Source organism: Salarias fasciatus, chromosome 17 (assembly GCF_902148845.1).
Source record: "Salarias fasciatus chromosome 17, fSalaFa1.1, whole genome shotgun sequence".
Classification (NCBI taxonomy): Eukaryota; Metazoa; Chordata; class Actinopteri; order Blenniiformes; family Blenniidae; genus Salarias; species Salarias fasciatus.
Window position 1 is genome coordinate 18,621,520 of NC_043761.1, and position 17,656 is coordinate 18,639,175.

The 17,656-nt window shown below is 43.6% G+C and overlaps 2 protein-coding genes across 5 annotated transcripts in view; both read right to left on the reverse strand.

The window, feature by feature from the left end:
• Positions 1–17,656, reverse strand: part of LOC115403871 (interferon-induced protein 44-like) — a 391,401-nt gene that overhangs the window by 194,371 nt on the left and 179,374 nt on the right. The gene's annotated exons all lie outside the window — the stretch shown is intronic.
• The window catches only part of LOC115403851 (uncharacterized), a 244,366-nt gene that overhangs the window by 33,790 nt on the left and 192,920 nt on the right, over positions 1–17,656 (reverse strand). For all 4 annotated transcript variants that reach the window (XM_030112857.1, XM_030112858.1, XM_030112859.1 and 1 more), the window contains 2 exons: positions 3,774–3,926; positions 3,423–3,603 (listed from right to left, as the gene is read on the reverse strand). In XM_030112857.1, coding sequence (XP_029968717.1) covers positions 3,423–3,603; positions 3,774–3,926 — 334 coding nt within the window. The remainder of the gene's footprint in view (positions 1–3,422; positions 3,604–3,773; positions 3,927–17,656) is intronic.

Below are 17,656 nucleotides of genomic sequence, written 5' to 3' on the forward strand. Positions count from 1 at the left end.
GAGACTGAACTTCGACAGTTTCTGTAACCGATTTGAGCAGAAATGCAGCGCACTGGGCCTGACAGAGAGTGGAGACAGACTGTCGATTAGATGTGAACGAAAACAACTATTCTGTAACATTCTGGAAAACTTAAGGCCAGGTTTGATCATTTTGGTGAGCTGGATTTCCTTGGTTTGGTGGACTGTGCAAAATTCTGTGAAATGCTGCAACATTTTGATGACAGGAAGCTGCAGAGCCTGTCAAAATATGCCAAATTCTTTGACTTTGTAAAACTAAAGGTGGACCTCGTGGGACTGTACAGCTCACATATGGTGAGGGATGAATGAAAATCTCCTGGACAGATTCTCAGCTTTTTGGCCCAGAAGGATCTCATCCAAACTGTTCCTGAGGCGACAAAGATGCTCCAGCTGGTGCTCACTGTTCCAGCTACTCCAGCGTCGGTGGAGCGGTCATTCTCAGCACTGAAAAGGCTGAAAACATTCAGTCGGAACAGGACTGATCAAGGACGACTTTCTTCACTGGCAGTGATCTCCATTGAAGCAGAGAGACTTTCAAAACTGAAGAAAGATAAGGAAGACTTCTAGAAACAAGTTATCGATGCTTTTCCTCAGAAGGAGCGGCGCATGGACTTCATTTATAAGTAATGGTAAGATGATAAAAAACGTTTTTTTATGTGCTTGTTTCTGTGCTATAGTTTGTATATGTAAAGAATGCTCATAAAAATTTTAAACAAAACACGTTAACTGTTGCCAGTCAAATGGTGAATAAGCCACTCTGTAGGCTTCATGTTTGTAAATCTGACTGATTTGATTTGATTTGATTTATTTATTTCGAACATGTCATAAATAATATAATAAATAAACTGAGATATACGTAGAAAAGAGAGAGAGAGAGAGAGAGAGAGAGAGAGAGAGAGAAAAAAGCAATATTAATAATCCAACAAATTAATAGAGTCCGACATGTCCGAAAAGTGGTAGGAAGAAGCATAAGCTTATTTACACCTACCCCATCTCCACCGCAAATTAGTGTCCTGAACGTCTATTTACATAATCAATATTTACTTAAAAGAAAATTAACAAGGTAAATAAACATAATCACAGATTAAATAGACATTAAGTGAATAAAACAAAAACCCCCGAAAGAAAATAGATTTAAAAAAAGAAACCAAGCAAAAAAGTAAAGAAAAAGACAGACAAAATAATTTGTGAAAACATCTGACTGTTATAAGCCTTCTTCCTCCCTGTACCTCGTGAAAACCATGTTTTTGTCCCGTTTTTTTTAAACTGGGTCATGCTTGGACATTGCTTGAGCTCAACCCCCAACCTGTTCCATGACCTCACTCCATTGATTGAAAAACAAAAAGTTTTTAATGTTGTACGTGCTCGCTGGTATTTGAAGTTCAGCTCCCCCCTCCTCTCTGTTCAAAAAACATTTTTTGAATATTTAAGGAAGTAGATTATTGTTTGCTTTGTACATGATTTGTGCTGTTAGAAAGTGAACCAGGTCAGTGAATTTTAATATTTTTGATTTTAAGAATAGTGTATTTGTGTGCTCTCTATAGCCGGCGTTATGAATTATTATTATCCTTATTGCTCTTTTTTGTAGTATGGAAATGATTTTATTGAACATTTGTAAGTGTTACCCCAGACCTCTGCACAGTAAGGTAAATATGGTAAAACCAGTGAACAGTAGAGAATGTGGAGTGATTTGTGGTCCAGAAAATGTTTGACTTTGCTCAGAACAGAAATACTTCTTGATATCTTAGTGTGTACATACTTGATATGTGATTTCCAGTTCATTTTATGATCAATCATTACACCAAGAAACTTATTTTCAAACACCCTTTCAATATTCACACCATCCACACTTAGCTGTACTTGATTATTCTTATTACAGTTACTGAATAACATCAATTTAGTTTTACATAGATTTAATGATAATTTGTTACTGTCAAACCATGTTTTCAGTTTCCACTTTTCAGTATTAACCCTGTCGACTAAGTCTTGTAAATCCCCCCCAGAAAAAAATATATTTGTGTCATCTGCAAATAAAACCAACTTCAACTGTTCTGAAACTTTACATATATCATTAATGTAAAGTATAAACAGTTTTGGACCTAGTGCTGACCCCTGAGGGATGCCACAAGCAATGTCCAAGCATGATGATGAATATTTACCCAACTTCACAAATTGTTTTCTCGTACTTAAACCTACACTGAGGAACTTTTCAACCTTAATAAAACATTTGAATATCTTTTGTGATGATACATCGACTTACAACTAGTTGAATGATCCCTCTGTCACGGGCTGAGGGCGTCAGTATTGCTTTCACTTGGACTGAGCAGCTGTGAGGAGGGTGGTAGGAACCCTGCACACTAAAAAGCTCCAAATGTGCAGACTGCTTTACGGCATGCGTCACATCACGATATAACATTGTTTAGCCACCATTAGATTCATGACCTCGTCGTTATCCGTCCTTCACACAGCCACTGGAAACAAATGAAGGCGAGTTCAGTCCGACAGCACGCCACCGGGAGCAGCATTTTACGACGCCACGCGCTAGTCCTCATGGGAACTGTAGTATTCCTTCAGGCAAAACACTACCGCTTTGGTCCACTGGCGCCGCCAAAATCAACGAAAACTGAAAGTTCCTTAGTGTAGCTTTAAATAACTTTTCACCCATTGCAAAACCAACCCCCTAATCCCATACCGTTCCAGTTTATTGATTAATATGTTATGATTGATTGTGTCAAAAGCCTTCTTAAGATCTATGAAAATTCCAACTGAGTGCAGCTTGTCATCTATAGCGTTTGTGATTTCCTCAACTGATTCTGTTAGTGCCAATGACGTAGAATTATTCACTCTAAATCCATATTGAATGTTAGAAAGTAATTTGTGTTTGTTTATAAACCTGTCTAATCTACTATTAAATAATTTTTCAAGAATTTTGAAAAATTGGGGGAGCAATGAAACAGGTCTGTAATTTGTGTAGTGGTGTTTGTCCCCAGTCTTATAAAGCGCAACTTTAGCTATTTTCATTTGATCAGGAAATTTACCAGTTTGAAATAATAAATTAGATATGTATGCTAGTGATGATGACGGCTGTTGAGGCACTGATGACGTCAGTGCCTCAACAGCCATGAACCTCACCGCACATCACTGATGTTGTCCATGTGTTTGATTTGTCGATGATCCACTCTCAAGAGTTCAATGTGCAGCAAGCCAAATCAAATGAAGATGTGATCATTTGATCATTCTCGCCACTCCACCTACACAGGAGGGTAGAGTACTGGACTTTCCTGGTACGAAAGCAGCCTAAGTCTGAAAGTCTTCAGAAAGAGTGAAATTCACAAATAAGTTTGAAGTACCTGATTTGAGATGAGGCGTGCAGGTATTTCAAAAATATACACATCAACTCTTACCTAAATCGCTGGCTGCTTCTCTGACGTCCCGTATCTGCTGAACTATTGTGTCATCCAACATTGTTGGTGTGTCGACAGCAACAACACAAACCAGAACACTAACTTTATCATTCATAGTTGGTTTACTGTTGTAGAAGGGGTTACTCTCAGACAGGGAACTGTCAGGGTTGAACTGGATAAACTACAAAAAACAACAAAAAAATGTTACATCCCATTTACTCCTGCAGTTCTTCAGGTTGTTATGATAATTATTATGACATTTTTTGGTCAGAATTTCATCCATTTATTGCAGAACTGTGCTGTTTTTAATTAATAAAGTCTGAGGGAAATTCATCGATGCAGTTATCTTACCTTGTATCCTTCTTTGACGTTTCCTTTCAAAATCAGTTTGATGTCTTCGATATGTACCCCTCCCCTGATGCTCTTCTCAATGCCCATGGTGTCACTGAAGATGAAGGGATAAAAGGTTCCAGGACCTTCTTTGGGGATTTTATAACTTTTGTACTGCAAGTTAAAAAGTCATAATGACATGGCAATGTTAACATCTGTCTCAGGTAAAGTCAGCTTCTTAGATTCTCCCTTGTTCATTTTCTATGTTTAGCTTTTCTTTTCTTTTTTTTTTTTTCCGTAATTGGTTGAAGTGCTCTCCTCCAGCTAAGAAAGTGTCAAAACAACTGAGAGGAAGTTCTCCATCTTTTCACAAATGTTGAACAGTACAAGATAACAACAAAATGAATGAATACAATTTTTTTTCAATGTATTGAACAGTATTCCCATACCTTTTTGGTTACGATGCCATCACACAACGGTCCTGTCAGCGCTCGAGTTGCGATTCTGCCTCGCAGAGTGCTGTCAACAGAGTTGATGAAACTGGATTTCCCAGAGCCTGGTGGTCCAATCAGCAGAACTCTGAGATATTGGCCTTGTTTTTTAGGCTGATAGTTCTGAACAAACTCATGCTGAGCTTTATCACTGGTCAGAAAGAAGGTTGATTTGGGTTAAAGCACACAATTATGGTCCACAAATGTATTCTGCAAGGGTTCCACACCTTCCATAAGGTATTACACAACAGACAACATGAGAGGCACGATGCACTGAATACTTACTCAAATTGGATCTCTCTACATGTGTCCCAAAAAGCTGAAATGCCAAAAAGCCAAAAGCATATTGTGTTAAAGTCATTTCATCAGCAGTCACATTAGTACCGTATTGGCCTGAATATAAGACGACTCCGATTGTAACACGACCCCTATTTTTCAAAGATCATTTTGTGAAAAAAAAAAAAAAAAAAATGCTGAAGACAATAAGGTCACTCATAAAACAACTTTTTATTATACAATTATTATAAACTCAAAAACTCACAACTGAGATAACATTTCAGGAGATATAAAATGAAAAAAGTATTACTACAGTATTGAATAAAAAATATATATTCTCTTTCTCAAAATAAGAAATAATAAGCAACAAATAAGAAGCCTCAAGGAGTCAAAACTTCATAAATGATGTAAATAACTTTCCAGTGCCTTCAGCTGAATCAGGCTCTGGTGGTGGGCGTTCCGTCTTTCTGTTTTTCAGAGACATATTCACTCACCCCTCTATCAATCTCGTCCGCTCTTTGGACCACGGAAAGCTTTTCTCATAGTGTTAGCATCTGTAGTGTTTTTTCTGTGCTCTCCAATATCGAACGAGGCTCTGCTACACCAGACCTCCTGGCAGCTTGGCAGTAGTTTGATGACTCTGCTGCGTTGATCACCATCAGTTTAAAGTTGGTATCATAACTCCGTCGTTTGCTCAGTTGTCCAGCGTTCAGCCCCTTTGTTCCAGATGATCCGCCTTTTACTGCCATAATTTTTGTTTGCTATCTGTTTGATTTATTTTGAAAATCAGGTCTGGTAGGAACCTTTGTTTCCAGGCTGTGTTCCGTCGGTGTGTTTTTTTGAAGATGCACGCCCATACGCCGAGCATCATGCACAAGGCCGGCTCATTTGATAAAAGTATATTTTTTTTGTGAGAGACTTCATTTCTACTTTTAACTTTATGGTCAATCAGCGAGGTATGTTGTTATTATGTTTCCATCATCAAGTTATTAAGATTTCTGTCATATTCTGTGTGTATCTTGTTTATTTACTCATTGTAATTTATGTTGTCTTTTAGTTCGACGGTGGTTTATCTTTGGTGTAATAAAAGTCATCCAAAACCATCAGTGCTACGGACTCCTTAAGAAAAGAGAAGTAGAAATGACACCGCCATTTTTCATCAGATCATTTGATCTCATTTCATTGCTCAACTCGCTCTCTGGTCAGTGATACTTTGGCTCCATCTAGCGGCGCCGATGGGTATTGACCATCTACTGTAAGTCCGCGATTATAACACGACCCCACTTTTGAGGATGCAATTTCTGAAAAAAAACATCGTCTTATATTCGGGCCAATACGGTATTTGTGTGTGTGTGTGTGTGTGTGTGTGTGTGTGTGTGTGTGTACACGTTTTTCCTATCCTTGTGGGGATAGGAAATTCCGGCACGATGTGCCTCGTGGAGACATTTTTTGGGTCCCGATGAGGAGAAACAGTGTTTTCTTGACCATGTTGTTGTTACTGAAAAAAGTAAAAGTGCAAAAACATTTCTTTAGGGTTAGGCTTTGTTTTGTTGTGGGTTAGGGTTAGGATAAGAGTCAGGGTTAGGAGTTAGATATGAATGGGAGTCAATAGAAGGTCCCCACGAGGATAGAAAGACAAAAGTGTGTGTGTGTGTGTGTGTGTGTGTGTGTGTGTGTGTGTGTTTGTGTGTGTGTGTGTGTTCTTGTAGTTCTATCCTTGTCGGGGCCAAATGTCCCCACAAGGATAGCAAAACGTGGAACGACGTGCCTTGTGGGGACCTTTTTCCGGTCCTAAGTAGGAGAAACAGTGTTTTCTTGACCATGTTGTTGTTACTGAAAAAAGTAAAAGTGCAAAAACATTTCTTTAGGGTTAGGCTTTGTTGTGGTGTGGGTTAGGGTTAGGGTAAGGGTCAGGGTTAGGGGCTAGACATGAATGGGAGTCAATGGACGGTCCCCACAAGGATAGAAATACAAGACTGAGTGTGTGTGTGTGTGTGTGTGTGTGTGTGTGTGTGTGTGTGTGTGTGTGTGTGTGTGTGTGTGATTACACTTTCATTATGTCCTCATTTGAGATCAGACATTTATCTTACTTGGAGATGGCAATGGAGGTTGAGGAGCACCAACAGGAGGTTTAGGACCAGGTCTCTGTTTTCCAGACCAAGATAAAGTCACTTTTGCAGAAGTTATGTAAAATATTCAGATAAGTAATCAGTTCCAACTATCAAGTGATCATATGAACTCCACTATAGAGTGGCTTTAGCAAACAGAATATGCACAGCTCAGAATTTAAAATGCCTCACAAAAAAAACTAATGCTCAACACTTTACCTAAAAAGCAAAAAAAGACATATATAAATGCATTAAGACAATTTCACAAGAAAGAGTTGGCATTAGATTTTTAGTTTTAGTTTGAATGATTCCACAACAATAGAAACACAAAACAGTCAGATCTTGATAAAGAGCCAAACAGTTACGATGCCATTTTCACTGATTAATAAAAAAAATAGTAAATCAAATTATTTTGATGCTCCAGTAGAAAACTGTACACTCTTTGTTCTATGTATGAAACAAAATCTTACCGACAGATTGACTGACATCCTGAATTCATCAAACCTGAATGTTCTTTTCTGAAGTTAAACCCGAGGACAAGAATGAAGACACTGCAGTTGATGCTGTGAATCTGTTGCTGTCTGCTTGCATTTTCAATATAACCAGCACTGTGGGGAAAAAAAGGTGTGCCCAAGGTGTCTGAAGAATTTTTTCTTTCAGTTTCTCTTTTAATGATCACCTGATCTGGAGGGTGTGATAAGGTGCACTAATCTTTAAATCACAGCTTGTCAGTGCCTGTGGACAATTTGTTTTGTTCAGCTATTTAACGTTCCCTGCAAAATACAAACTGCACAAATCCCCATGAGCTAAAGCACAGGATTTAAGTGTATCACTCATATAAAAATCGGAATAATAAATTAACTATATTTGATGTCTTTCAGGAAATACAAGTTGAACTTGGGAAATATTGACTTCTTATTATTCAACCACCAATCCCTATACACTGTTCACAACAATTCTTGACATTTTTATTTGTTCTAAGATGGAGCTGGATCTTCCCCATTCCATCTGGTCAGTCTGGATGAACACGGTAAATCCTTGATAGAATAATGAACACCAGTCATCTGGAATTTGCATTACCTGCTGAATATTGATTTGGAAAGAAAACAGAGTGAACTCAGAAATATTTAGGTTCAGTAAGGATGGACAGAAGGAGAGATGGATAGTTATAGACTGACTTCTGTAAGATTTCTTGAACAGCTGATGAATTTGAAGGCAGCAACACCATATTACAACAACAAAGAAAGGGTTGTTTCAGCATTGTCTTTATTTATTTACCACATAAACTCCATTTAAATTTGAGTAAATCAGCGACAAGCAAGGGATTAAGATGACCAAACGAAGACTGACGTATACTATAAGCTGAAAATAGGAACTGAGCACAATCAATACTCACAACAAAAAAAAAAAAAACAATGCAGGAAGTCAAAGAATAAATTAGCAGCTTATGCTGTTTGAGAAAACAGAAAGTATATCCACAGTTGTGTTTCTCCTTAATTTTTCCACATTAGAGATATTATTCTGTTGAAGGAATTATTCCTTTTAAAAAAGCAGCAACTCTGCCTGACAAAACATTTTTTGAGAGGAGGGGTGGCATGACTGTTATGTGGCGAAAAAAATAGAATGGTTGTTTTTATTGTACGAGCAAAATGAAATTGAAAGTGCATTCCACAAGTTACCACAGTTAAAAAAAAATCTAAAAACAAATGAGTAAAATTAATAGATAAAAAACAACAGAAGAAAAACATAACATAATCCCTGCTGAAAATTATTGTTCATGTTTAGGTTATGTTTCAAGTAAAGTATCATCAATATTTAAATCCAATGTGTGTGTAGTGGAAGGTTCTGTTTTTCAGTTCACATACTGATCATTTAACCAAGATTCTTTTGAGGGAACATTTTGTTCAGATGACACATGAACTTTATTCAAGAAAGGGACACAAAGTAGAAAGAACTTCAGGTGAACATGTTCGGTAGATGTTCTATTTAGAGATAAAAGCAGATATGGTTTGTACACTGAAGGAATATGAATCTGAGAATAAGTAGATTCAACTTAACTGAATCTGTGAAATCAATATCAACAAAATTCACATTTGTACTTATAAACATCCAGTTTTCATGTAAAAAATATGAAGTCAAAAAACACAAAACACCTATTTTTCATGTAAAAAATAACTAAATAGTTTAAATAAAGGACAATCTTTCATGATCAACACAAATATATTATGCAAAAAGGCTGCCTTACTTTAACTTAAGTAAACTAGGATATTTTCATCAGTGTACGGAGTCCAGGTTGTATTTAGAGTATAAAATTCTGCTGTACAGCTTGAGTCACAGGCTGAAAGAGTAAGTCAGCAATCGGCACCGGTGGGTGACTCTTTGCGGGTCTGTTGTTTCTCTTGTGGTCAATCAGAGGTAACAATAGTGACAGAGCAGTTGTGTTTGGAGCTGGAGCTCATCAATGTGGAACAACAGATAACGTTACTCCAATTGTAGTTGCACAGGCGGTCTTGTTTTGGAGCGAACCATAGGGCTTCGATAAACTGGATATTAAGTAAAGACCCAGAAACTACGTTCTGAGTGGACCAATCACAGCCCTTGACGTTCACGTCACCCACCACGTGTCGACATGACGTGTGGTTAGGATTTTTGGGAGGTGCGCGTCAAAGCCCTAACGTAGGGTCTGAGTTGACGACGTAGGTTCTGCGTCGCTGCGACGCAGAAGCATACAAAGGCCTTTACTTGGGGCTCTAAGAAGAGAGCAGCAGTCTGGCTGATGTGATACTGTGCGTCTGACTGTTGTAAAGCCGCATTCGTGCTCCCCACCATGCGAGGTGCTGCCGCCGCTGCTGCAGTTGGCCAGGAGCATGGCAGGCGTACTGCCGCTAGCTCGGCTAAGCAGCTAGCCTGTGATGTGTGTTGCGGTGTAGGAGGCCAGCCGCCACTTGCAAGTGGCCGCTGTGTGTCTTTCTGGTCTGTTGCGTGTACAGCCGCTCCGCCGGGTGATGCCACAGCTAGCAGGCGGATGGGGGGCCAGGACTGCTGCCGCCACCGCGGTGGATGGCGGAAATGGCGGGTGGTAGCATGCGGCCGCTAGCATACGGCCGCTAGCTCGTAGCTCAGCTGAGCGGCTGATCAGTGATGTGCTGTATGTTGTGGACAGAAGGCACAGCCTCCTCGTGAACTGTTACGATCCTGCGCCCCCTGCTCAGGTGGGTGGCAGTTGGCAGACGGGCAGAGGAGCCACCGCGTTCCTACTCCCACTCGTAGCTTGCTCTTAGCCTCTGTGTTTGCGTGCAGGTCAGACGTATCACTGTTTTCTGAGGCTGCCCCCCCCCAAACCACAGACGGGGAGGGGCCGTGCTATGTGAGAGGCGAGGGTGCCATTGTTCTTGTGCGGTATGTTTCTGCAGGCTTACCATGTGCTGTTAGCGGTGGTACGCTGTAGGCGATACTTACGCTGTAAGCGTTACTCCCGCCTACTCTCGCTGTAGGCAGTGCTCATGCTGTGACCGGTATCTCCGCTGTAGCAGTGCCTATGCTGTTGCAGCATTTCCGCAGTTGCAGTATTTCCACTATAGCGGTACTTACTCTTGTTGCGGCATCTCCGCTGGATTGCCAGTGGACTGCTTCGTGTTCTGCCTGAGTGGTGGCATAACCATCCGTTCTTAATGCTAATTATTGGGTGTTGCTGTGCAGCCGGCGTTTCCGGCCTGCTGCCCGGTCCTTTCCCCACACCCGTTGCTTGATGTGTGGCGCCACTCCCGCGGGAGCAGCGGAGCGATCGTTTTCCCCCTGCACCCACTTGGTTTGCCGTGCAGGTTGCGTATGCCCCTTCCCTCGCCTTACTGCACCACCATCCCGGGGACCTGATACTCCGACTGGTAGCGCCACTGCAGGGCAGTGGGGAGCAGGTGGACCCGGTCGATTGTTTTTTTCATTGTGGTGCTGCCCGGCTGCTAGCTTACACTCTGCGTTTGCTGTGCAGGCGATGTATGCCTCCTTCCCTTGGCTTCCGCACTGCCATTACTCTGGCTTGCTGTGTGCACGCGGCACTGCGGTCAGGTGGGAGGTGAGAGAGATCCACCTGGTGACCGCTCTCTCTGCTGCTCGTGGATGGTGTCTGGTTTGGTTGTGCAGGCCCCTTCCCTCAACCTCCGCAGACAGGACGTGGTGGCTGTCACCATGGTGTTACCTGTGGAGCCCCCCTACAGGGGCCGCGACCGCTGTCCCAGTTGCCTTGGTCCTGTTCACCTCAGAGAGGCGCTGTCAGACAACCTGTGCATGGACTGTGGCTACATGCCCGATGCGCGGTGGTCTACTGGGCTGGTGCAGGTCTCTTCTGCTGCTGGGGGTGGCCAGGGGGCCTCCCCTTCGGGGCAGTTACCTGCCTCTTAGCCTCGAGAGGGTTGGGGGCTTGGACTCTGGCAGCCATGTATGGCGGCTGAGGCCGGCCTGGAGCGTATGCCAATGTCGGGCCAGCTATAGTGTCCCTCAGCTTATCGCTCCACCGTTGTTCTGGCCTGTTGCTCGCACCCACCCTGGATATTGGGTAGCGCTATGGCAGAGGGGGGAGGAAGTCGTTGGACTTCCCTTCCTGGACAGCCTGGTGTTCTGCGTTTGCTGTGCAGCCAGCTTGCCGCAGCTTACAGCATCACTGTTCAATTGATTTTGCTGGTGCGCGGCGCACTCCCGCTTCTCTCTTGTGGTGCCACTATAGAGGCTGTTGATGGAGGGAGCTGCTGGGCAGCCGTTCCCTCCTCTCCTGGACGGGGCCTTCACTGGGACCCTGGTCGGTGGTTGGCGTTTGCTGTGCAGGCGGGGTGTGCCCCCTTCTTTCAGCTTACTGCATTGCTATTGTCCTCTTACTTTCTGGCTGCTGTGTGTATCACCTACCCGCCCCTGGCGGTGTGACCGGTGGCGGCTGATGGAAGAGTGGGCTGCCGAGGGCAGCCGTCCCTCTTCTGGATGTGCCCCGGCCGGCTTGCTGGGCGGTGATTGAGGTTGGTTGTGCGGGTGACACAAGCTTCCTTCCTCGGCTTCTCTATGTTACTGTTTCGTCCGGCCTGGTACTGCTCCGATGGTAGAGCAGCGAGGGTGCCGCTGGGCGGCTGTCCATTCTCTCAAGCACAGCCCCAGGCTGGCTTTCATGGGCTTGGTCGTATAGCGTCCTGCCGACTGAGGGGCCCGACTCGCTGCTGAGCAGCTGTTCGGAGCCTGTCGAGTGGACCACCTTGAATGCTAGGGCACCATCTACCAGGTGGCTCTATGGTAGTAGGTGGAGGTTGGTTGTACAGTGGTGGAGCGGCCATGGGGAGGCCCCACTGCTCTGCCCGGTCCCCATGGTCCTGGACTTCTGCAGTCTTTTTGGATGGAGCCCTGTCTCCATTCACCCTGAGGTGTATGTGGCAGCAATACCTGCCCACCATACATGGGTTGCGGGCGGCATGATTGGAGGCCACACTCCGGTGTCGGTTCCCTCAGGGGGGCTGTGAAGCTCGCCCTCTCCCCCCAGAGCCCCACGGCTGCCCGCCTGGGATCTGCATCAGGTGCTGGAGGGCTTGTGTCAGCCTCCCTGTGAGCCCCTGGCAGTAGCGGGGCTGCAGTGGGTGTTGCGCAGGATGGCGTTCCTGCTGGCCATTACCACGGCGTAGGGTGTGGGGGAGCTGCACGCTCTGTCTATTTTCCCGGCATGTCTCCAGTGGCATCCGGATGGGGCGGGCATCACACTGTGACTGCCGCTTCCTTCCTAGGGTGCTTTCGAGGCTGCGAACCTCCAATCTATGTGACTCACTCAATGTGACCCCCTGTTGGATGACCCAGGGGGCCTGCTGGGGCTCTTGTGCCAGCTGGAACTCTGAGATGCTGCATGGCTGCTATGTAGATGTGGCGACATCTGGCCAGCCAGTTGTCTTCTACGGAGGCCCTAGTAAGGGCTCTGCTCTCTCCAGACAGCGCCTGTTCCACTGGGTTGTGGACACTGTTCACCATTCCAGGCCGCAGGCCAGCCTTTGCCCGAGGGTGTGCATTGCCCCTCCACTGGGGTGGTGTCCACGTCTTGGGTCACCCTGAAGGGAGTTGCCCCTGGACGAGCGATGTGCTGCCGCCATCTGGACGATGCCTGACAACCTTTCCTGGTTCTACAGGTTGGCCGTTGTGCCTCTGCATCCACTGCGGGTGGTACTGGGCCCTGCAGAGGCTTTTCAGTGAGGTTGGGCTCTGGGATTCCTCGTGACTGAGTTGGCATTCGTCATTCCAGTGCTTTAAACACCGCCTCTGGCGGTCAGTAGGAATGAAATAGAACGAGAGTTACAAATGTAACTATGGTTCTATGAATCCCGGATGACCGGCAGAGCGCTCTGTCACTCGGAATCCTCGTGGTAAAGCGAGAAGATTCCATAGAAGCTTATCCTGGGCGGAGCCTTAAACTTATACAGTTCCTGCATCACCCAGGGGTCACGAGTGACGTTGGTGGTATACATACTTGAACTACGTATGTGCGAAGGGAATATTCCAGTGCTTTAAGCACCGCCTCTGGTGGTCATCCGGGATTCATAGAACTGTAGTTACATTCGTAACTCTCGTTTTTGCACGTGTTTACATAGCTGTGCGCAACCGGGTTATTGCGAATATTCCAGTTAAGAAAGGGTTACTGCCTGCATGTAAACGTACTCAATGGTGTCCTTTGACCAATGTGAGGTTGGAAAAAATTCAGCCTCCAAGATATTAACTTGAAGTGTGCAGGCCTGTCTCAAGATCTATCATCCATCCATCTTGTCAGTCACTTTATGCAGCCATCAGGTCTGTTTCATGAAGCAGGTTTTGTGAAAACTCGGCATCTGTTAACACTGAAATGCGGGAAACACTGAGATTTCAGTTTCACAAAGAGGGGTAAGTATACCCAGGGTACAAAGGGTAACCCTAACTTGTTACACAGAGAGAGTTAACCTAACCTCTCAGTCAGTTACTGCAGTAACAGATTCTCTGGAACTAACCTGGTTTTCCCCTCAAAACCTGAAGTTTCTCCCCACCACTTTCAGCCACACATGGTGTTTGGGTTTCTTATTCATTCATTCAGTTGGATAATTTAGTACAGCATATTTCTGCAGTTGGTCATTTAAAAACGATTATTAAAAAAAACAATCAAAAAAACAATACAAAAAAAAACTGTCAGTCTTGTGTTAGCGCTGAGTAGTCCATTTGGTTCAGTCGGTGAAAACTTTGTTCACGAACACATCGAGTTCTTTTCATAACGATCCATAGATGGAGGTGCAGCGTTACTGCAGTGAATAACACATTGGTTTAGACATGGTTTTCAAAACGCAGCATTTCCAGACAGTTGTCTTGCTAGCGGTGCAATTTCACTTCACAGTCCATCATCTACATTCACAAGTTAATCCATTCATTTTTGGAAATAACAGTGTTTTATGCAATGTTGGAGATGCTATATATATGGTTTGTGTGTATATATGTATGTATATATATAGGTGCATGTGTGTCCAGTTGTGAGACACGCTCAGCCCTGCTAACTAGGAGAAAGGGAGTCTGGAATATGGATCGATGAACCAACAGTAAACATATACTAACAGCTCCACTTATTCTGTTTTTCACAACTAATTGGATTAATTTAAAACAGCATCCAAATTCTGAGAGCAACAACACTGTCTAACAGAAGACATTGCTTTTAAAAGGGAAGAGCTCACATGAATGAAAGAGAACCCATAACCATGTTGTTAAACCTCCCCCTGTGGCATGTGTTTTGGCTTGCCAACCTGAGAAACAGGTTATACACTCAGTAAACATCTGAAGGGAAGATTTTTTTTTGTGAAACCACACATCTGCACAGTCCACCACGCAGTTTTAAGTAATTGTTTGCGGCCCCACAAAAGGAAGGTTGAAGGTCAGCATTCATTTTGACTCAGGGCATCAAGACAAGTCAGAAATCTGGATGTAATTATGAACACAGATCTGACATTCAACATGACAAAGTCGGCTGTCTACCATCTGAAAAATATTGCAAGAATTAAAGGATTTATGACTGAACAAGCTTTGAAAAAGCCTGTTCATGCATTTATCTTCAGTGGGTTGGATTATTGTAGCAGTGACAAATCTTAGGCTGTGTTCGAAACCGCATACTGTCTACTACATCCTTACATACTCATACTATCCATCCTGCATCCTGCTTACTCAGCCCATCAAACAGTATGCGAAGCGTTTACACTACAGCATACTACATAATAACCCACAATGCATTGCACTTCTTCCATGAGCAGAAATTGATCTGCTAAAGCTGATTTCACTTTAGCTCTAAACTCGTCAAATGTATAACTTCATCGAGATTTTTTTTTTAAATTAGGCGACAAAGTGGTGGTTTAGAGCCCGAGTGTGTCGTTTATTTGTCCGAATACGAGCCGTTTATGATTTTGTTCGGACGAATTCGGCGAAGTTCAAGCCAGCCGCAGTGAGAAACGCACTTCCGGTTATTTTCACCAAAATAAACCACCCCTTTCCCTTTCTCATGCAAAAAAACCTCACTGATAAATCTGTGCTTTTACTTTGAAAACAAGAAGGCAATCTTTCAGCAATATATCTCGCTTAACATCGCCGTTTGGATCGGTGTCCCGTTAACGGACCAGTTATGATGCCAATTATGATGCTTTACCGACGGAGAGTTTTTTCGGCTCTTCAACAAAGATCGGCTCGCCGTCTTCGGTACATCATGGTCGCTTTCAACATGGACTTGTTCTCAGATGTAAGGGTTTTTTTTTGTTTTTTTTTGTTTTGGTTTGGTTTTTTTACTATTTTTAATATTACAATCAGAAATCTCGTAACATAACATACCTACGAGCACAAACAATGGAGGGAAGATTAAATCTAGAACCATACTCAGCTTGCTAAATGTACATCATGAAGAAACAGTCATTGTGAACTGAATAAAGTTTATTCAAATGTCCGTCGCGTTGCATCTTGGGCAATTTCAGTATGAGTAGTGAACACACGATGTATACTCAACATTTCTGGCGAATGCAGTATGCATCCGGGAACTTCTCGCATACTCAAAATCGCATACTGCCAGTGTAAACACACTGCATACTCAATAAGTTAGTATGAGTAGTACGTAAGTATGCGGTTTCGAACACAGCCTTAGTGTAGCTCTTCTTGTCGTACTTTTATGAGAATGGGCCCCAGGTTCATTTCAATTAAACTCTCTTATATTTGTGTAATATTATTTATCAAATAATTCGGTCACTAAAACACCTTAAACTTAAAACTGGGACCAAAACAGTGACTAAAACCATTGCCTTAGTAACTGTCTGGCCACTGATGGTACTCTCCGACCGGCTGCCAGGAACGGCCAGCTGCGGAGCTTCCCTCCATCTGGGTTTCTCTCTGTGACCCCTCACGTCTGTGGATTGTCGAACCAAGCCGTGACGCTGCGGCTCATCTGTGAATAGCGAGCAACGCCTTGAGCCTGAGGCTGTATATAGAGGGACAAAGCAACCTGGCTCCAAGATTAAGCAGCACCCAATGACAGCCTTGAAAAAAAAAAAAAAAAACACGTTGCAAGCTTAAAGCTTGTGTCCGGAGTTTCCGTTCGTTTCCAACGTATGTATCATTTTTTAACAGAGCTTAAATGTGTTAGTCTGGTTCGATACTACAATATAATATTAGCATAAAGCAATTTAAAAATGTATTTATGAGCCCCGCCTTTGTCTCACAGACCCCCATGTTATCCGAAAAAGCGCCGGTCAGCGTCAGCCAATAGATAGCGAGCTTCCGCATTCTCGTGCCGTCAATCAAAGTGTGGAGCAGCCAGAGAGCACGGCCGCTCGCCCAGGCAGAGGTGAGTTCGCTAAGCAGCAGCCGCCCCGCTTACCTCAGATATATCCACTGTCTGCTGAACATCCACCGTAAACAGCTAAACATGGAGGATGCTGCAGGACTCAGAGGCTCTCATTTTCACCCGACGGATAATAGCGTGCACAATTAAAGGGTCGTGGCTTGGTCGCTCATGAAAGCAGAGGGAGGGCGGAACCTCCAGACGTTGGATTAAAAAAAAAACTCTCTCTTTCAAAACTCCGGACACGAGCTTTAAGGCTCTATAAAAAATTCGGTATTTATATATTTTCAGATGGACTACCTGATCTCTCTTCCAGACGATGAAATGCAATGAAAAAAAAAAACCCAACTCTGCACTGTAGAAACTCAGCCGATCCAGTTTTATTGATGTTTCATTTTGAATTGGAGTCTATTGACTGACAGCCTTTTTAGAGCAGCCCCTGGTGGACACTGTGGTATTGTACGTTTTTGACACTTCCAGGTCAACTTCATGTTTTGGAGCCACATACTGTATCCATTATACATCAACCCAGTCTCACTCTAAAATGTATAATAGCTACGTTGGTCATAGTGTAGACATGTCACAAAAAAAAAAAAAAAAAAAAAAATTCCAGCGTGTGTTGTACAGCTACATTTGATCTTCCCAGTCTTTCCAATGGGCACATCTTCAGGTCACGTGACTGCCGTCTCTCTGCCCGCTCCGATAAATTTTTGTTTATCGGATTTATTCTCCAGCAGTCTGTTTGTTGTCTTTGATATTGCCGCCATTAGCTTTTAACTCACTGCTCAACTATTTTTCTCCCATCACACGTCTGTCTGCATGTATCAAGCAAAATGGAAACAGCAGTATTTCATCCTGCTCCAGAACACAGAGAGCAGTCTGGGTCAGATACCAGAAAACACACAGGTATTTATCGCCGTTCCGCTGTGCAGTTGCTGGAGAGATGGTTATTGATTTGCGTGCATCATATAAGTTATTCAGAAACGGGTAGCAGCACAAAGAAACTCATGAACAGGCTGAACTCACCTCTGTCTGTGGTCCGTGGCAGCAGAGCACGTCACTGTCTGATGAGAGATTAGGATTTCCGGTTCATCATAATGGTGCGTTCACACCGGACGCGTTGCAAGCGTCACGGGCGTCGCTTTTACATTCAAAGTCTATGGTGGACGAGCTTCAACGGACCTGACG